This window comes from Ambystoma mexicanum, chromosome 4q (genome assembly GCF_040938575.1).
Source record: "Ambystoma mexicanum isolate Mex_15411 chromosome 4q, UKY_AmexF1_1, whole genome shotgun sequence".
NCBI classification, from domain to species: Eukaryota; Metazoa; Chordata; class Amphibia; order Caudata; family Ambystomatidae; genus Ambystoma; species Ambystoma mexicanum.
In genome coordinates, this window is record NC_090928.1 from 314,306,429 (window position 1) to 314,322,825 (window position 16,397).

Genomic DNA, 16,397 nt, shown 5'->3' on the forward strand with positions numbered 1-16,397 from the left:
TCCCTGACTCCCAGGGTCCCCGCAATCTCATTACTTCATGCATGTGACATAATCGCAAGCCCTTATGTGAATCTACGACTTGGGCTGGTTTCTTAGGAGGCACTCTTAAGTGCCTCTTTTCAGTCTGGCTATAGTACTGAATAAGACATTTTGTTTGATGACTTCTATGAACATCTGCAGCCATTCCCATGTATCCCTTTCTGACAAGTCCACTTGCCCCGAGGGCTGCGTTGTACAAGCCGTAACTTGTAGCAACCAGCATGGTGGTTTGCTCTTTGCTCTGAGCTTGGTCTAGGAAGGTTCATCTCTAGGATTGCTCTCTTTGTAGGCTTTGCAGAAAGGCTGCTTCTACCGGGATCCTTTCTCCTACCTGGAAAGGAATGTGTGACTTTGGTTCGATTTCCTGGTCCTGTGGACATACTTACCGAATAAACTTGGACCAGGGGTTGTTGAGGGAATTGCATGTCTTTTTACATTCTGGTTTGGCAGTTGCCAGTAGCCACAAGGGGCAACACAACTAGGCCATCCCATTCTAATGAAGTGTGGTAATCCTTTACCACTTGCTCATATCCAGTCGTTCACCTGGGATCCTCTGGTGATACCAGACAATACTCCTCTTTATCAGAAGGGAGCTGATTGGGGGTATCAGTGGCTTGTGTCTATGGGTTCCTTTTGTGATTGTTCTTGGCATGCACAAATGATGTGGCCAACATTTCCACACACATCAATTTACAAATGGTTTCTCCATTCTGGTTGAGGTAGTTGACCACGCTCTTCAAAATTCGCACTTAGATTGGGATGGATTTAGCTGGTGCTTTCAGCTGCCCCTGTCTACTTTCAAGCTTTGTATGAGCTTTAGGCCTGTACAAGGGTTGCCTGCTCTCTTTCCCGGGCACGATACTAGGCACTTTTCTGAAATGGCTTTCAGGATGGTTAGGGCATGTTTGGCACCCATATTGAGGTGCAGTAGCAATTGGAGCAGTCTGTTAAAGTATGTTAGCGGATTTATTTACTGCACTGTGGTGGAGTTAAAGTGGTAAGGGATTGCAAAACAGTTCCAGGCTAAGTGTGTTTTCTAGCTCCTCCAATATTGTCCCTTGATCCTATTCATCAAAGCACATATTATTCTAAAAAAGAAAAGGTCAGGCGCGTACTCTATTTCCCAGTCATTTAATCCTTAAACTAGTAATAACAGGGTTTGATCCCAGCAATGTTAAAGAATAACAGGGTTAAATCCCACAAAATGTTCAAAAAATATACAAGGATTAAATCCCAACTGCCAGTTCAAATGCACAGTCATTCTGCTCCTCCAAGTACTATCGAGTGTCCAACTCTCTTCATGGAGGCTGTGTTTCTTTTCAGTTGTTGCCAATTACTTTTTTAATGACAGTCTCAAGGAATTCTGGTAATTGTAGTGATGGCACAATGATTTGTTCAGGAGACAAGGAACTAACTCCCCTCCAAACACACACATCTTACCCAGAATTGAGGAAGGGGGGAAAACACCATAATTATGGCTCTCCAAAGTGAGGGCATGACAACCCCCGGTGCTGCTGACTCCAAGACCTGGGGTTCCTGCAACATTAAGTAAAAAAGAAAAGGTCAGTTGAGCACTCTAGATCCCAGTCATTTAATCCTTAAACTAGTAATAACAGGGTTTGATCCCAGCAATGTTCAAAAATAACAGGGTTAAATACCAAATGTGAAATGTGAGTGGTAACAGGGTTAAATCCCACAAAATGTTAAAAAAATATACCAGGGTTAAATCCCAACTGCTGCTGAAGTCTTTAATATTGTCAAACAATGAGGTTCTGAACAGAAGTTATTTCAAGAACTTGATATTAGCAAATTGAAAGATAGAACCAGAGAGAACTTTATTAAGATACAGGATTTCCTTAACCTTTTTGGAACTTTGAACAAACTCCGTGAATCTGGGGAAGGGGAATTTACCCAGATTAAAAGGAGAAACATTATTATGATGTGAATTTGACTGTTATCTTTGTTGTTGTTGAATTGCCATATGTATGCCTTGTTACATTGTGTATGATAAAGTGTGAGGTATAGAATCCTTTTGTTTATTTTAGGCAGGGAAACCATCGTCAGGGTAGGGATAGTGAGGCGTTTATCCAACCTTTTGAGTTAATGAAATGGCATGTTTTGAAAAACCTTCACAAAGTTGTCTGCCTCACATTTCTGACCCTTAACAGACCTTAGAGAGAAATTTCAGACTAGTGGGTGGATTTGGACTCAACTTCTTCCTGAGGTATATGTGCGTGAACAAGAGTTTGATGTTCTGAGGCTTCAGTTATTTGCATGGTTCTAGAGTAGGGTCCTGCAAGCATGGGAAGGAGGCGGACTATTCCTCTTGCTGGTATTTAGGTCTTGATTCCAGCCTAGTATGCTAACTAGGATGGGTCTTTCTTCGACCTGGGTGGTTCAACCTTACTGGGAAAAGTTCCTCTAAGCCTAGTCCTGTGTTGAAGGCTTGGGTAAAGCATTCTGCACCCTTCCTTCTGGCAAAGAGGAACTCAGTGTCTCTGTGATGTATAGCATCACACATTTCTTTCTTGCCCATCTCTTTATAGGTCTTGCTTGTTGCTGAAATCGTCTGGGGTATGGTGATTCAGTTGGACCCTCCAACCAGTTTCCCTCACCTAGTACTCTTTTGTTTTCCAATGGAAGTTTGGCATTGGACAGATGTGCAGATAGCTAAAGGCCAGGGTTTCCTAGTCTTTCCCTTCTGGTGGCAACAGGTAACGTGGCAATGTGGGCCCCCACAGTCTGTGATTGTAATCTTGCGTCTCTCCACCATTGTATAAACATTTAGAAACTGCCCCACCGCACGCCGTTCCTGAACCTCACCCAGCCCCCACTATCTCTCTGCTGCTGTTTAAATTGGGCTGCTCCTAGGATGCCTGCATTACTGGTGGTTGCCTCCTGTCACCATCGCCCAGGTTCACCTCAGTCTCAGCCCCTGGCCTTAATCATGTGATTTCATCACAATAGCAAGTAAGACTTGTGTTTAATATCTGTTTAGGGAGCAATAATAATCAGTGGCATAAAAGTTAGCAGGGATATAATTACGTTCCACACATCAAGTAGAAACCTCCACAATCCCAACAGACATCAACTGTCATTAAAATGTATTAAGCCTTAAAACTCATTTTTATTTGTTTTCAAGAATATTTTGATGATGGGTATTGGACGTTTTCCATACCAACATTTGCCAATTGTTTTCTCAAATGTTGTTGACACACACCTATAGATTATTCAAGCTGCATAGTCTCCCCTTCATTAAAGCCAGCAAATGGATTACATTAGCTATGAAGAAGACACAAAATGTTTTTACTATTAATTACAATACATTGTGAAAGCACATGATAAGAGCCAGATTTGATAATGTCGTATAATCCAGGACAAAAACATGATTTTGCATATAGGCAAGAATGTTAGTGTCCTGGCATTTTTCTAAATTAGTGAGGGGGGAAACAATCACTCGTTTGCATGTTTGTAAATGGTATATTGTTTTGTTTTGTCCCTAATTAAATTGTGCCCAGATAATTGCCTGTTGTGCTTTTGGGCAAACAAAACCCATCAAGCATCCATGTTCTGCAGGTTTCTTTCTTTACCTAGTGCTGCTCTAAATCTAGGAAACTGTGACCCACTAATAGTCCCCGGTTGTTCATATAAATATCCAATGACCTTCAATTTCTCAGTCACTTGTGTGTTTCCAAATACCACAATTAATTCTTGGTGTGATCCAGCAAACATTGAGTATAGAGGGGATCTGACTAATTTGAAGCTGTAACTTTGTATGGAAAGTCTTATAGGTTAGGGTTGAGCATGTAAAGAAAGGCATCCCCGGCAGGGCACTAATCTCCCTTGTAACCATGAAAACTTTTTCTTATGGCATGCTGTAGATATTTGTATTTCCATTTATAGTTTGAGGCAGGCTTTGCACTAGAAATGGGAGAAATATGATTTTGTCCATTACCTTGTTGAGGCTCACAATGAACAAACATTTATTTACATTTCTTGAGTGAGGACTGACGGAGAAAGAAATATAAAATATTTCTATTTCTAGTTTGAACGATTGAGGCCTGCTCATGAAAGAGAATTTCTGCCAATATGGAGGAGCTGGAGGTGTGGATGTATCTGACACACCATGAGGCATGTTCTATGGCTTCATGGGGTTTGCAAGCGCCCCCTCAGGTACTTGTGCTCATACTATTTTCAGTCGAATTACTCAGAATGTTCATTAGAAGATCTTGGAATCACCCAAAACCAAACCTCCCAAACAACGTCTTCCCAACTGCAGGATCATGGCTGAGGAGCTAAATCATGACATTTTATCAAGTATACTAAGGTGTGGCATTTGGTAAAGGGAATCCGAGAAATATGGAAAAGGGTTAAGAATATCTTGTATGATTTCCTGAGTAAAATCCACCTGACCTTTTTTTATTTTTCTCTGGATGGGTAATGGAGGAACACATTTGGGGCCAGAATGGCCCACAGTGCAAGAAACACAAACTGGAAAAATCTACTACAGAATGCAAAGCTAGTTATACTTTTCTCAAGAGGTGCTATTTCTCTTATACCCTAGAGTCTTTTTTGACCCAGATTAGAATTTCTCTTAGATGTCTCCGGTGAGCATTATGAAGTATAGGCAGAGATTGTTTGGGCACTTCATTACCCGGCACCATGACAACCATCTGCACCCCCTAAAGAAAATCTCCATACATATATGAAGAGATTGAAACATGTAGGGCTATTAAAGAGGGTCCTTAATTGTCCCATATTAAATACACAAGTATCCAAAGAATCAAAGGAATTTTATCCAGTTCTAACATTATACAAAGCTTTTATTGCAATGAATGGTGCTTAATGTGATTACTGCACAAGTATTGTAGTTGTTGAAATTTGCACAGGCTTTTTGCACTTTATTGTAGAAAGGTCCCTTGTATGCTTTAGTGTAATATATTTGACAATCGCACCATTTTTGTGTATGTTGAAATAGGTTTTATAACTTTATAATAAAATATATACTTATTGATAGGAGAGGTTTCCTTACAAATGTTAGGTTTCCATCATAGGGTATATTTGTTTTCCCCAGACAGTTTGGAAAAGAGAAGTTCACTGTGTCTGATAATGAGTTGTTGATTGTTGAAAAAACACTTATTCTCATCCCTATATCCATTATTTCAAAGAATGTGCATAATATTGCAGCACCAATTTTTATGAGAATTGAAAATCGCGAGTGAGGGCCTGTGCTGGTGCGCTTTGCCCACTCAAATATCTATAAAATGTTGAGCTACAGTGCACAGAGAAGGCACACCCGCTAACATCTAATAAAGAGAACCACTGTATTGCGTTGTGACATGCACCACGCTCTTCCCTTTGATTACTGTTAACAAGTATGAGTACTATCAGATTATTTTTCCAATCGGGTCTGGGTTTTTTTATTTGTTGAATTGCGCCAACCGACTTGTTAACAGTAATCGAAGGGAAGAGCGCGGTACATGTCACAACCCAATACACCAATTTTTATGAGGTGCACGTTGGAGAAGCTGAAAGAAGATTGGATTTGGCTTAAATTGTTTAGCTTTAATCCATCAGGGAGCCACTGGGTGATCAAAGAGTTTAATCAAAAGGGATGCTATTCTCTGGATCTTCACTTTTAAGGGACAGTGCAGTGGTTGAATGAATTGTTGTAAACTTAAACATTCCCATGAGTTTTTTCCACAACATGAAATATTTTGAACAATGTAAATCTAAGCTGTAAAATAATTTTGGAGGTGATTCACAAATATTCCCACTTTTAGCTAAATTGACACCTGACTGCAGCTCTACTACCCCTGGGAATAATTTAAACCTGAAAACTGCTATAGCTTATTACTTTTGGGAAAATGTGTAAATTAGTTTCTCAAACTTTAAAAATGTAATGAACACACTCAACGATACAAGTTTTTATGTGTGTTTCTCTTATCCATTCAGACACTCCCTTTATATGTTCACAAAATGCACCACGCAATGGCCACTGTTACTGTTCTTGAAGTAAGTTACACATGTTTATCTTTTGCCATGCCTTGTAATTTACGCCACAATTTGCACAAATACACTGGTATGAATCATTTTTTTAATACAACCTAAGTACTTTTGTGAATATGTAGTTATTTACTTATTTTTTCATGGAGTAAGAAAGCTTCTCTGGGGTGGGAAGGAAACCGGTTTGGTATCAGTCACTTTGGGTTTGGTATCAATCTGTTCTACCAAACGGTCCAAACAGTTATTGCCATGAGTGCTTATCACAAAGAGGATATTTACCTTGGTGTTTATGAATTGAGCAGTATGCAAACATGGAGCACACGACTCTCAAATTGCAATCCATCAAATCAATGCAAGCAGCGTAAGCTTTGCAAATCCCTTAGAGTTGTGTGATGGTCATGAGTTAGAGTCGGACACAGAGGCATATTTTGATTGTTATAAACTTTTATTCAAGATACAGGTTTTAGGGGAAAACAAATCTACCTTTCCCTATACCTATGAGGGGTTTCCCTGCCTTAACCAAAATAACTAGTGTCCAAGTCAGGATGCCCAATAGTAAAGGTCACATGTCCTGTGTCCAAAACCTAGCAGCTGACCTTCACATTCTAAACCATGTATAAAGTAAAAGGGTACATGTTATTTTGGCTGCGTCCTGCAGCTATACTTTACAAGTCCAACTTAAAGTTCCAAAATGGTGCAAAAAGGAAACAAACAATATGTTCCACAAGGATATGAAAGGGGCTCCTTTCCCTTAGATTTCCACAGTTCCTTTATAACACAGTCTCAAGATGTCAACATATATTCACTTGCTTCTTCTGGTTTTCCAATGTTGCCACAAAATAAAGACATTTTTTTTTCACAAGGCTTGCCTGGCCAAGGTATAGCTTCTCCTCTCTTGACAATCACAAGTTTTAATAGATCAGCTTATATGGCTCACAACACCAAGAGATTGTTCCTTCTCTCTCAAAGAACAGAACTTCCTCTCTCTTGTTTGTAGATTTCACAGAGTCAAGAGATTGCTTGCTTCTCCTCTTTTCACTGAACAACTCAAATATGTACAGTTTAATGTCTTTCAAAACAGTCTACTTGGTGTACTCTCTTGCCAGGCTTTAATTAAGCATCTCCGTTCACAATTCTCCAAAACACAGCTGGCATGGTCTCCTGCCAGGTTTTATTCAAGCTTCTTAGTACATAGTTTTCCAAACAATGCACCTGGTCTCCTGCTAGGTAATTTTCAAATACCTCAGTTCATAATGCTTCAAAACAATACACCTGGTATACTCTCCTGCCAGGTTATATTCACATTCCCTTTGCTTATATCTTATAAACTTGTATTCTTCTTCAAGCACCTGGTAAACTCTCCTGCCAGGACTTCACATTTGTAGCTTTCTGTGTTAGGGTGCAAGTCCCTGGCTCGCCTTCACAGTGCCTGGTATACTCTCCTGCTAGGACTTTGCCAAACTTCAAACAATGTTCCCTTCCGCCAACATTGGGTTCTTGCCCTATACATGTTGGCTGTGGCCAATGCTTGTTTGGGTTCACTGTTTTCCCTGTTCATGATTTCCTTCTTTCCCCAGTCTCTCACTTTCAATATTCTCAATGCTGGCTTAAACGCTCCAGCTCCCTTGCCCCCATTCTCCACACAGAGTTCTCTCACTTGATTCCCCTTCCTGCGCACACAGCAAAGCGCCCCAGTGTCCCCTGCCACCTGCTTGGTGAAATGGTAGTTTCTGGCTGCTTTGACGTCTTCTGTCGGTTGCGTCCAGTGCAGAGGTCGTCCTTCTCTTAAGCAATGCGTCTCCTGTGCTCTCTGGTTTTCTTACTGCTCTGGCCTTCACAGCGGAGCCAATTCTGCTCTGTATCATGTGACCACGGCCCTACTAGTCTCAAGCGTCTCTTGCTAGTGTCCTCTCAACCCCTCTCCTGCTCGGTTGCACACCACGTCCCTTTGGTTTCCCAAATCGCATGGCGAAAGGAGATTTTCCATTTTCCTTGTTGCACCTGTTTTTTTTTTTTTTTTTTTTTTTTTTTTTAAGGTGCCATGTAGGTTTGAGATTAATATAATACATTATTCTTAGCCCTTTCAAAGGGGAGTTGTTTGGGTGTTTTCCAAGGTGAACCACCTCTACTCTCCTGAGGTTGGTGTCCCCTCTCACCCCAACTTGTTGTCCTCCCACAGATAGCCACCCCCAGGGTTGGAGTCAGATCGCCTCTGCCTTTCCCTGGCCATGTGGGGAAGACTTTTCCCACGGAGGCAGCGACGGTGTCATCGGATTCATCACAGTTGGTAAATTTAGAGGACACTAAGTAATAACTCAACAGTTTTTTCGTTTTTTTGGATTGAATTTGGCACCAGTGGGTTTGCTATTCATACTGTTAAAAATTCATGTAGCTGAAATATGTGCATAGCGAGCTGAGTGCTCGTTCTGACATCTGTGCGCAGCCTACTGATGAAGGTTTGAATCCCAGCAGAGCCAACTCAGCCTTTCATCCTTCAAAGGTTAATACATTGAGTACCACACAGTGGGACAATAACTGTTATTTCAGGACTTCGATACCTCAGGTTTGTAGCGCTATATAAAACTAGATCTTCTATATCTAACAATATAATAAAAGGCCAGATCTATGTCCGTCCGATGCAGTAGCTTGTCCTGTTGTCACCCCTAGAGGGAGCTATTGCCTTAGGATAGCATATACAGTGGTCCAACTAGATCACCCTATGCCAAAATGCTCTGTGTGCCCTTGGTAAGAAGAACTAGAGCAGGTGGCGCTAGCTTCCCTTACCTTGCACCCTCACACCCTCACACTGGAATGCCCTACCTCCTACCCTGCTAGGCGAGGTGTCCCTCGTGGCATTCCGCAAGGCCATGAAAACTGTGCTCTTTGCCTAATGTGCGTCACAATCATAAGCCTAGCCGGGCAAACCTCAAATGTATTTTGTAATTTGTACTCTTATCAACTATGCACCCTAATGTATCATTGTACACACGTTTAAATGCATTTCCAGCTGTACCCACCCTGTAACTAAGCTCCCTGCAAGCAACAGCGCCTCGATTGCCCACAGGCTGTTTGTGCGCTATACAAATGTAATAAATAAATACATCATTTGCATAGTTTTGTCTGTTGTCACGCTAGAAGGAGCTGTTGCCTTACGCATACAATAATAAGACTTCAGGTTCATCTTCCATGTGAACACAGCGTGCTTCGTATGTTAACACTCTGAACATTTCTACCTTCAGGGACTTTAGCCCGTGTACACTGGCTTTCACACTAGGTATATATATTATTTTACTCCCAGATGTTAAATGTTTTAGGAATCTTGATGAGCATCACAGGCGATCACAGTATATACCAATCATATAAGCACCTCGGATTTGTTTTTAGTTGGTATCCTTTCAAAAGGTTGCCGTCTTACCTTTTGTTATTTTTAATGTTTTGGAAAAGATTCAGGGGCCACTTTCTATAGGCCAGTGCATGCAATGGAGCCATAGCCGCATATGGCGTATTCAGGGAAATTAAGTGGAATTTGCATCTCGGTTTTGCTTTCCAGCAGCAGGTTTTACGTCTGAAAGACACTTTCATGCAGGTGTAACCCCAATGGATTTCTATGGCATCCACCTTGCATTTGCAGCTGCTAAATAGCAGACCGATCCCATGAGTAAATGCTGTCTGCAAAGCGCAATTTCCAGGCACTTACTTTGCTTAAAAAAACGGAGCATAAACATGAATAGTAAAGGTAACTTTTCCTAGTCTTACTCCTGGACAATTTCTCGCTTTTTTGAAATGACTAGTGCTAGCAGGGGATCCAACATCATGAAAGTGCCAACGTTGGCGGTCCCCTGCATGCAATTTGCATTTAATTTAAAATTACCACCACAGCTTCGTGGTGAGGCGAACTGCCAAGGAAACTATGCGATTTATTCTTGCTCTGTCCAGTAAATTATCTTGCCTTTGAGTGATGAGCTTGACCAAAAATGATATGCAAAGTAGGGTTTTCGGAATGTTCAATATTTATTAAAACAACTTTTCCAATTTTGATGGTTAAAAGTGTGATTGCTGTTAATTTGTGTTTTTAATAATCTAACAGTTTTCTGGAAACTACAACTTATTATTTCATGAGGCCCAAACAAGGAGAAAAAGAAGTATCAATGCAGGATTTCTTCAGCATTTGGCTTGAATTCAGCAAAGACTTCGAGGACTTCTGGAAGAAAGAATACAAAATAATCATACAGGAAAGGTAGGTGCATCTTCCGTAACATAGACAAGAATTCTGAAATACCCAGAACCCAACTCCAACCTTCAGAGCATTATTTTTGAGATTCTGCTTTATTTTTAAGACCGTCCTGCAAACTAAATTGCCTCTTGGCACTGGTACTCATGGCTCAAAGATACACGCTTCTAGCAGGGAAGGAGGGGAGGTTTGAGGGAGAGGCAGTGAAGGAGACAGTTGGAAATTTGAGCGAGAACTGTGCAAGGAGGTACCAAGCATAAGACGATGAGCAGGCTACCTAGAATCTGCGCCTAAAGAGCATCCGCTGGAAAAAATGGTGGTTTCTCTGAAGCAGTGTCATTGTTGTATTTAGCACTGCTAAGGCATGGAGCCCTCACTTAACCATCTATGTTGCTGATGCTAATTATTCCTTATATATAAAACACACTAGGTTAAGGGCAGAAGAGTGCAGTTCCAAGCAACCATGACCTGGCTACTAAGGCGAATACCGCCCCATTTATTCAATACTTCACTAAGCGCACTAACATCTGCCTATACACTTTTCTATTTTCCAGAATAAAACACTAAGGGAGTATGTAAGAATTTCAAATAGTGACATTTTGGAAACCACTAAGCAGCTTTTAGCTGAGTGTGAAAGATTTGCAGTCATCCACAGACGGGACATGTTGGCTTGTGGCACCCTGCATGTTAAGTCGTCTAAGTATGATGACATCTGGAACAGTTCTATGATGGACATTGATGTTAACTTAATCTATCATATCACTAAGCTATGTGCTTCATAAAAAGTTTACTTGATGATTTACACATATCATCGTTTGCACTTGAACGTTTTTAATCTCTTTGATTTTCAATTTCATATAGATGCTTTGTCAAATGTATAAAAAGTAATTATTGGCTGTTATACTTAATTAAAAAAAAATGTAAGGATTTGATTGTGGTCAGGGCTTGCAGACTAACATCAGACTTTTTTTAATCGGTAAAGGGTAGCGTGATTTTTTTTTTTAAAGGAATTTTCCAGTTCATTTAATTGTATCAAACTCATGTTATGAATTTTGGTTGTGTTTAATGCTTTGTGAACAGATTTCAATTTTGGAAGCCTATCATGAAATTGATTTGTAGAAAATGGACTGAATTGATACAATTGTATGTTTTGTACCGAGTACAAGGTTTCCTTGGTGTAAGCAAATCAAATAAATACAAATTAAAAAATAATCGGCAAAAATGATTGCCTCACCACCAAATTCTGCCAATATTCTGGCCCCAATTGATCATTGGTGGATCCCCATTTACAGCCTTGGGAGAAGTGGTCTATCATCCTATCACTAGGTGTCTCCTGGTTCTTCAACAGGGGTGGAAATGCTTACATCTCTATGCCCTCTCCATAGCACACATGGGTGAGACATAAGTCCTTTCAAGCACATAGGCATTCAGGTACCCTCATTCCAATCACTCTGGTAGGAATGAAGATAGAACGCATGCCTGAGGAGCCATCAAACAACCCGAGTCAGTCATGTGCTGTTGCTTAATTTCCGCCTCGCTCCGCCAGTATTACTAGGTCACAAATACTTTCTGTTTTTTCATACAGATATGAACACAAGATTCCCTTCCAGTTAATGGCTATAGAGAGTAGCCTGAGTCTCCAAGTCTGTCAGGGCACTGGCAGTAGAGGGCGGAACTGGCTGAGGAAATGCCAGGAAATATAATGAACTTAGTATGACTATAATTCGGCAAAGTTGCTCTTTTTAAGTTTTACAAGTAGAATTACCTCCTAGAGGAGGAAACCTTGTACATTTGTTTAGAAGAAGAGAAGCATATTGGATTTGTATAATGGACACTTGCCATTCGGGTTTCAACACAGAAATGCATAATGTCCTCTGATTCACTATGTCAAAACCCTTTTTAAGATTCTAGAACTGGCAGCTGCAGCAATGGCAGCTTGAGAGCTTTGCTCCTGCCTAGGCAGCCTTACTAATATATAAATATGGCAGATCCAGTTGAAATGGTGGATGCACCTACCTCCAGGAGACCAAGAGTTGGGAGTGGAGATGAGGAGGGACCTGCTGACGCTCTGAATGGTGACTCCCAGCCTTCAAAAAGGGTCAGAGATGAGAATGAAAAGAGCCTGGTGGCAACTTGGCCTGAAGGTCAGTCAGCTGAATATTACCTGACTGAGATCATGGATGGAGTTGTACTGTCTATTGAAAAGATTAAACAGACTGTATTGGGAATGAAAAGGGATCAATCCATGGTTAAAAAACGCACTGAAGAACTGGAAACCAGGGTCTATGGATCTTAAGATAAACTTTTGGCCCACGAGACGAGAGTCCATGTCAGTACTTTTGGAGGCAGCAAACAAGAGGATCTCTGAGCAAGAAAATTATAGTAGAAGGTCTAATCTGTGAATTACTGGTTTCCATGAAGGTGTGGAGAATGTTTGCCCTATAGACTTTCTACACAAATTACTGCCAAAATGATTGGATTTACCACCAGGGAAGGTTTTGGAAATTGAACATGCACACCACACTCTTGCACCCAAGCTGGGAATTGGACAACCCCCACGTGCCTTTCTTGTGAGGTTTTTGAAGTATCCGGTGAAAGAAATGCTGTTGAGAAGATCTAGGGAACTAAGCGTGCTTAAATGGGGTGAAAAATGCATTATTATGCTATTTAACGACTTCAGTAATGAGATAGTGGCACATTAGAAGACTGTTTGCTGAAGCCAAGAATCTTGCAAGGGATAAAAAGGTGTTTTACTATATGGTCTATCCAGCTATTTTAAGGGTCACTACAGATGGAGTGATGCATTCTTTTACAGACCATCAAAAAGCGCTTTCTTTTCTAAAAGGTTTGCAACCCAGCCAAGGTGAGACTTCAGGCTCTTACACTCAAAGTATTAGGCTCTATGTTTGTGGAGCACGTAATGTTTTTTTTAATATTTAACGAAAAGAAAACAGAAAATGTGGAAAAAAACAGAGTTGTTTACCTGTATTCTTTGAAACGTAGTTGCCGTTGAATAATGGTACTTTTTAATGCCCCCGTGGTTTGCGTGATGTTATTAGGTTCTTTCCTTTAATTCTCTCGTAAGATGATCGCATATGGCAGCTACGGAAGTGGGCTTGAAGTTTATCTTTATTCCGATGATTTGCACAGATGGCGCTGCGGTCCTTGGCCTCCAGAGGTAAACCCTATGGGGAATGCGTTTGTTCATACTGTAGCGCACGCTGAGGATAATCTTGGGACGTTTGTTGGTGAGTGATTCGAAACGAGACTGATTTACGTGTTGGGATGCTCATGTGTCCTTCATCTGAACTCCGGCCTGTCACTATCTCACAATGGCTCCATTTCAATAGCTCTGATATCTGTTATGGGTTTGATGGGACGTGATTGATTTGCAGCAGTTGCAGGTTCGCCTCTCTCTGTCTCAACCCTATCGTCTCATGGACCCGGGGATTGCCGTGTACTAGCTGTAATGGTTGTGGGCAATGTGGGCGTTTTCTGTGCCTGAATCTTGTTCATACTCCCACTGCTGGTGCGTGTTGGCAACCTATCTGCCTGTGCCTGTGCGCAAATATAAACATTTGAAATACAATTGGAATACCATCCTATTTGTTAAGAGTGCACCATAGCATTTCACTTTGAATACCTCCTCACTCGCAAAAACATGGAAACACTTAACCACCATTCATCTCTGACCATCGGAGTCAGAACACCTCTTATGAATAAACAGCGCAACAGCAAAGAACCTGGAATAATACTCTTACCCTGATCTGGCTCCCCTAAATAAATGAACTTGGTACTGCGCTGTGGCTGCTGGCATTCTTGAGTTGTGTCTTCAAATAATAAAACATATGGAGTTCTACTTGAGTCAGCTTTAGCTAATTCTCAAAATATGTAACCATGCATCTTCGTCATTGAAACCCCTCTTCACAATCTTTGTAATCTAGGCAATCTATATGCGAACAGGATTGTACATTGAAGTGAGGTGTGACTTGACTTGATGGTGAAGAGAGTGGCAAGTTTATCATTTTACTCCTGCTTTCTTGTATGTCATAATAAGTTACTGAAGATTTCAAAAGGGGTAATTCTGGGTTTTAACAGCCCAATGTATTTGTTGGTTTAATTCTGGCCACAGAGTTTGTCAAGTGGTGAATTTATGCTACCAACGAGGAGTCTTATGGTCTGCGCAATACTGTGTGTTCCGAAACACGTAATTAGATGTGTTTTCATATTCAAGTTCAGAGGTGTTTTCTCCCATTTACTTCAAACACAATTTGTGACAAGTTTAAATGACATAGAGTAATGTGTAGTGACTATAATATCTTGAGGTAATTTGATTATGTTATCGTAATGGGGAAGTGGGGGGGGTTCCAACAGGGAATTGACGTTTCATAAAGTGTTGCTGAAATACTTTCTTGTACACTAATAATGTGTTCCCATCGGAGAGCGTGGCTGTGGTATGTTACGCGATTGTGGGTGTATGTCTGGCAAAGGACTAAAACCTGGAAGTATCCCTGGACATGGCATGGTTGTGTACTAAGGAGTTGTAGGATGTGGAGGGAGGAGGTGCAATAGGTCTCTAGAGGTGCTAGTGTCGTAAGCCTAATTTGGCAGACCTTATGTGGTGGGAGTTATTCCAGTATGAGTGTAGGATTTAATTCGTTTTCTTTATTCCTTGTCCGAGAAGCAACTCACGCTGTTAAACTACGAGATGAGGGGGCGCATGAGATTATGTAACACTTCTGGGTGTGGGACATGACAATATATGCGTGTCTCTGGATATTCTTTTTTGGAGTGCATAGGTATTTAATAGAAGTCACAATTGCCATGTGTAGGCGAAACTGAGTAAGGATTAAACAATTTGTGAATACATTTGTGATTATTTCGCTAATACCCTGTATACTTAAAGGCTATTGGAGAACTAGTGGGGTCTTCGGTTCAGTGTGTTTCAATTATGCTCCTCCTGGAGTGAGTGTATTGTGTAACTAGTGGTCTAATCTAAATATATGAACATTTTAGTACAGTTCTTGTTTATTAAATAAGAAATATATTCGCTTAATTGTGCCTAATGTCTTGTTATGTTTATTAAGGGATGGGTGTTAAAATGTAGGTAAGGATTTCGATATAATAATGTGTATGTTATATGTGTGTGCATTAAATCGAATCTGGTGATGTGTGGTTTGGTGCGACTTATGTTTTGCTACTAAATGGATAAAATAATATTGATTTAGTCATTTTCTTGATCTGTTAATCTTGCCCGAGTTTGCCACTGATACTTGGCTATTGGGCTATTGTGGCTGTTTTCGTGGCGTTTGCATAATGTTGGTTCTAGTTGTAATATGTATAGAGCAAATTCACAAGTTTGTCTTTGATTACAATGCTTTTTTATATCCTGTTGTATATGCTCACTCGCATACTCGTCTTGTCTTTACGCTCTTTTGTTTCTCTCTTTTAATCTTCATTTTATTTCTTCTTCATTTTATAATATTTATGATTGCCTTTTTCATGAATGTGTTGATCAGGGAAAGGAGAGGAATGATGTGGTAACAGTGGGAAAGAGTGGAGAAGGAGAGAAGCGCACATGCTTACTGCTAAAGAACCATGTTAATTGGTGCAGGATCTTTAGCACTTATGTGGTTTTTTGTTTTGAAAAATGCCAACAGGCCTAACATCTATAAACTGGATTGTTTGGGGTGGTGAATAATCCTATTAAGAGGAGGGAAATACTATCACTGCTGAGTAGACGAAAACCAGAGATAGTTTTCCTTCAAGAAACTCGCCTGAAAGCAGTTCAAGTAGCGTATATTTTAAATGGTTTGTATGTTAAAGAATTTTCGAGTTATTATGCAAGCAATTCTCGTGGGGTATCCATTCTTTTTAAGAAAGGCTTGAGATCTAGAACTTAAGGTATATGCGTGGATCAAGAGGGGAGGTATGTTGCTTTAAAATTACAGGTTGAAAATAGGAGCATGACAATTTTGAATATTTATGGGCCTAATGTGAACCAAGCGCATTTCTTTGAAACTTTAGATAGTCTTGCAGCAACTGAATTGTACAGAAATTATTGTGGAGGGTCTTTAATACTACAATCTATATAAAATGGACAAGACTACTCAGGCCAATT

At 40.5% G+C, this 16,397-nt stretch overlaps 1 protein-coding gene across 3 annotated transcripts in view; it reads left to right on the forward strand.

Annotated features, from left to right (window-relative positions):
* Nucleotides 1-16,397, forward strand: part of LOC138468510 (formin-2-like) — a 609,148-nt gene that overhangs the window by 531,070 nt on the left and 61,681 nt on the right. For 2 of the 3 annotated variants that reach the window (XM_069609013.1, XM_069609014.1), the window contains exon 12: nucleotides 10,133-10,282. The exons of the other annotated variant lie outside the window; for it this stretch is intronic. In XM_069609013.1, the coding sequence (XP_069465114.1) occupies nucleotides 10,133-10,282 (150 nt within the window). The remainder of the gene's footprint in view (nucleotides 1-10,132; nucleotides 10,283-16,397) is intronic. 3 annotated transcript variants of the gene reach the window in all.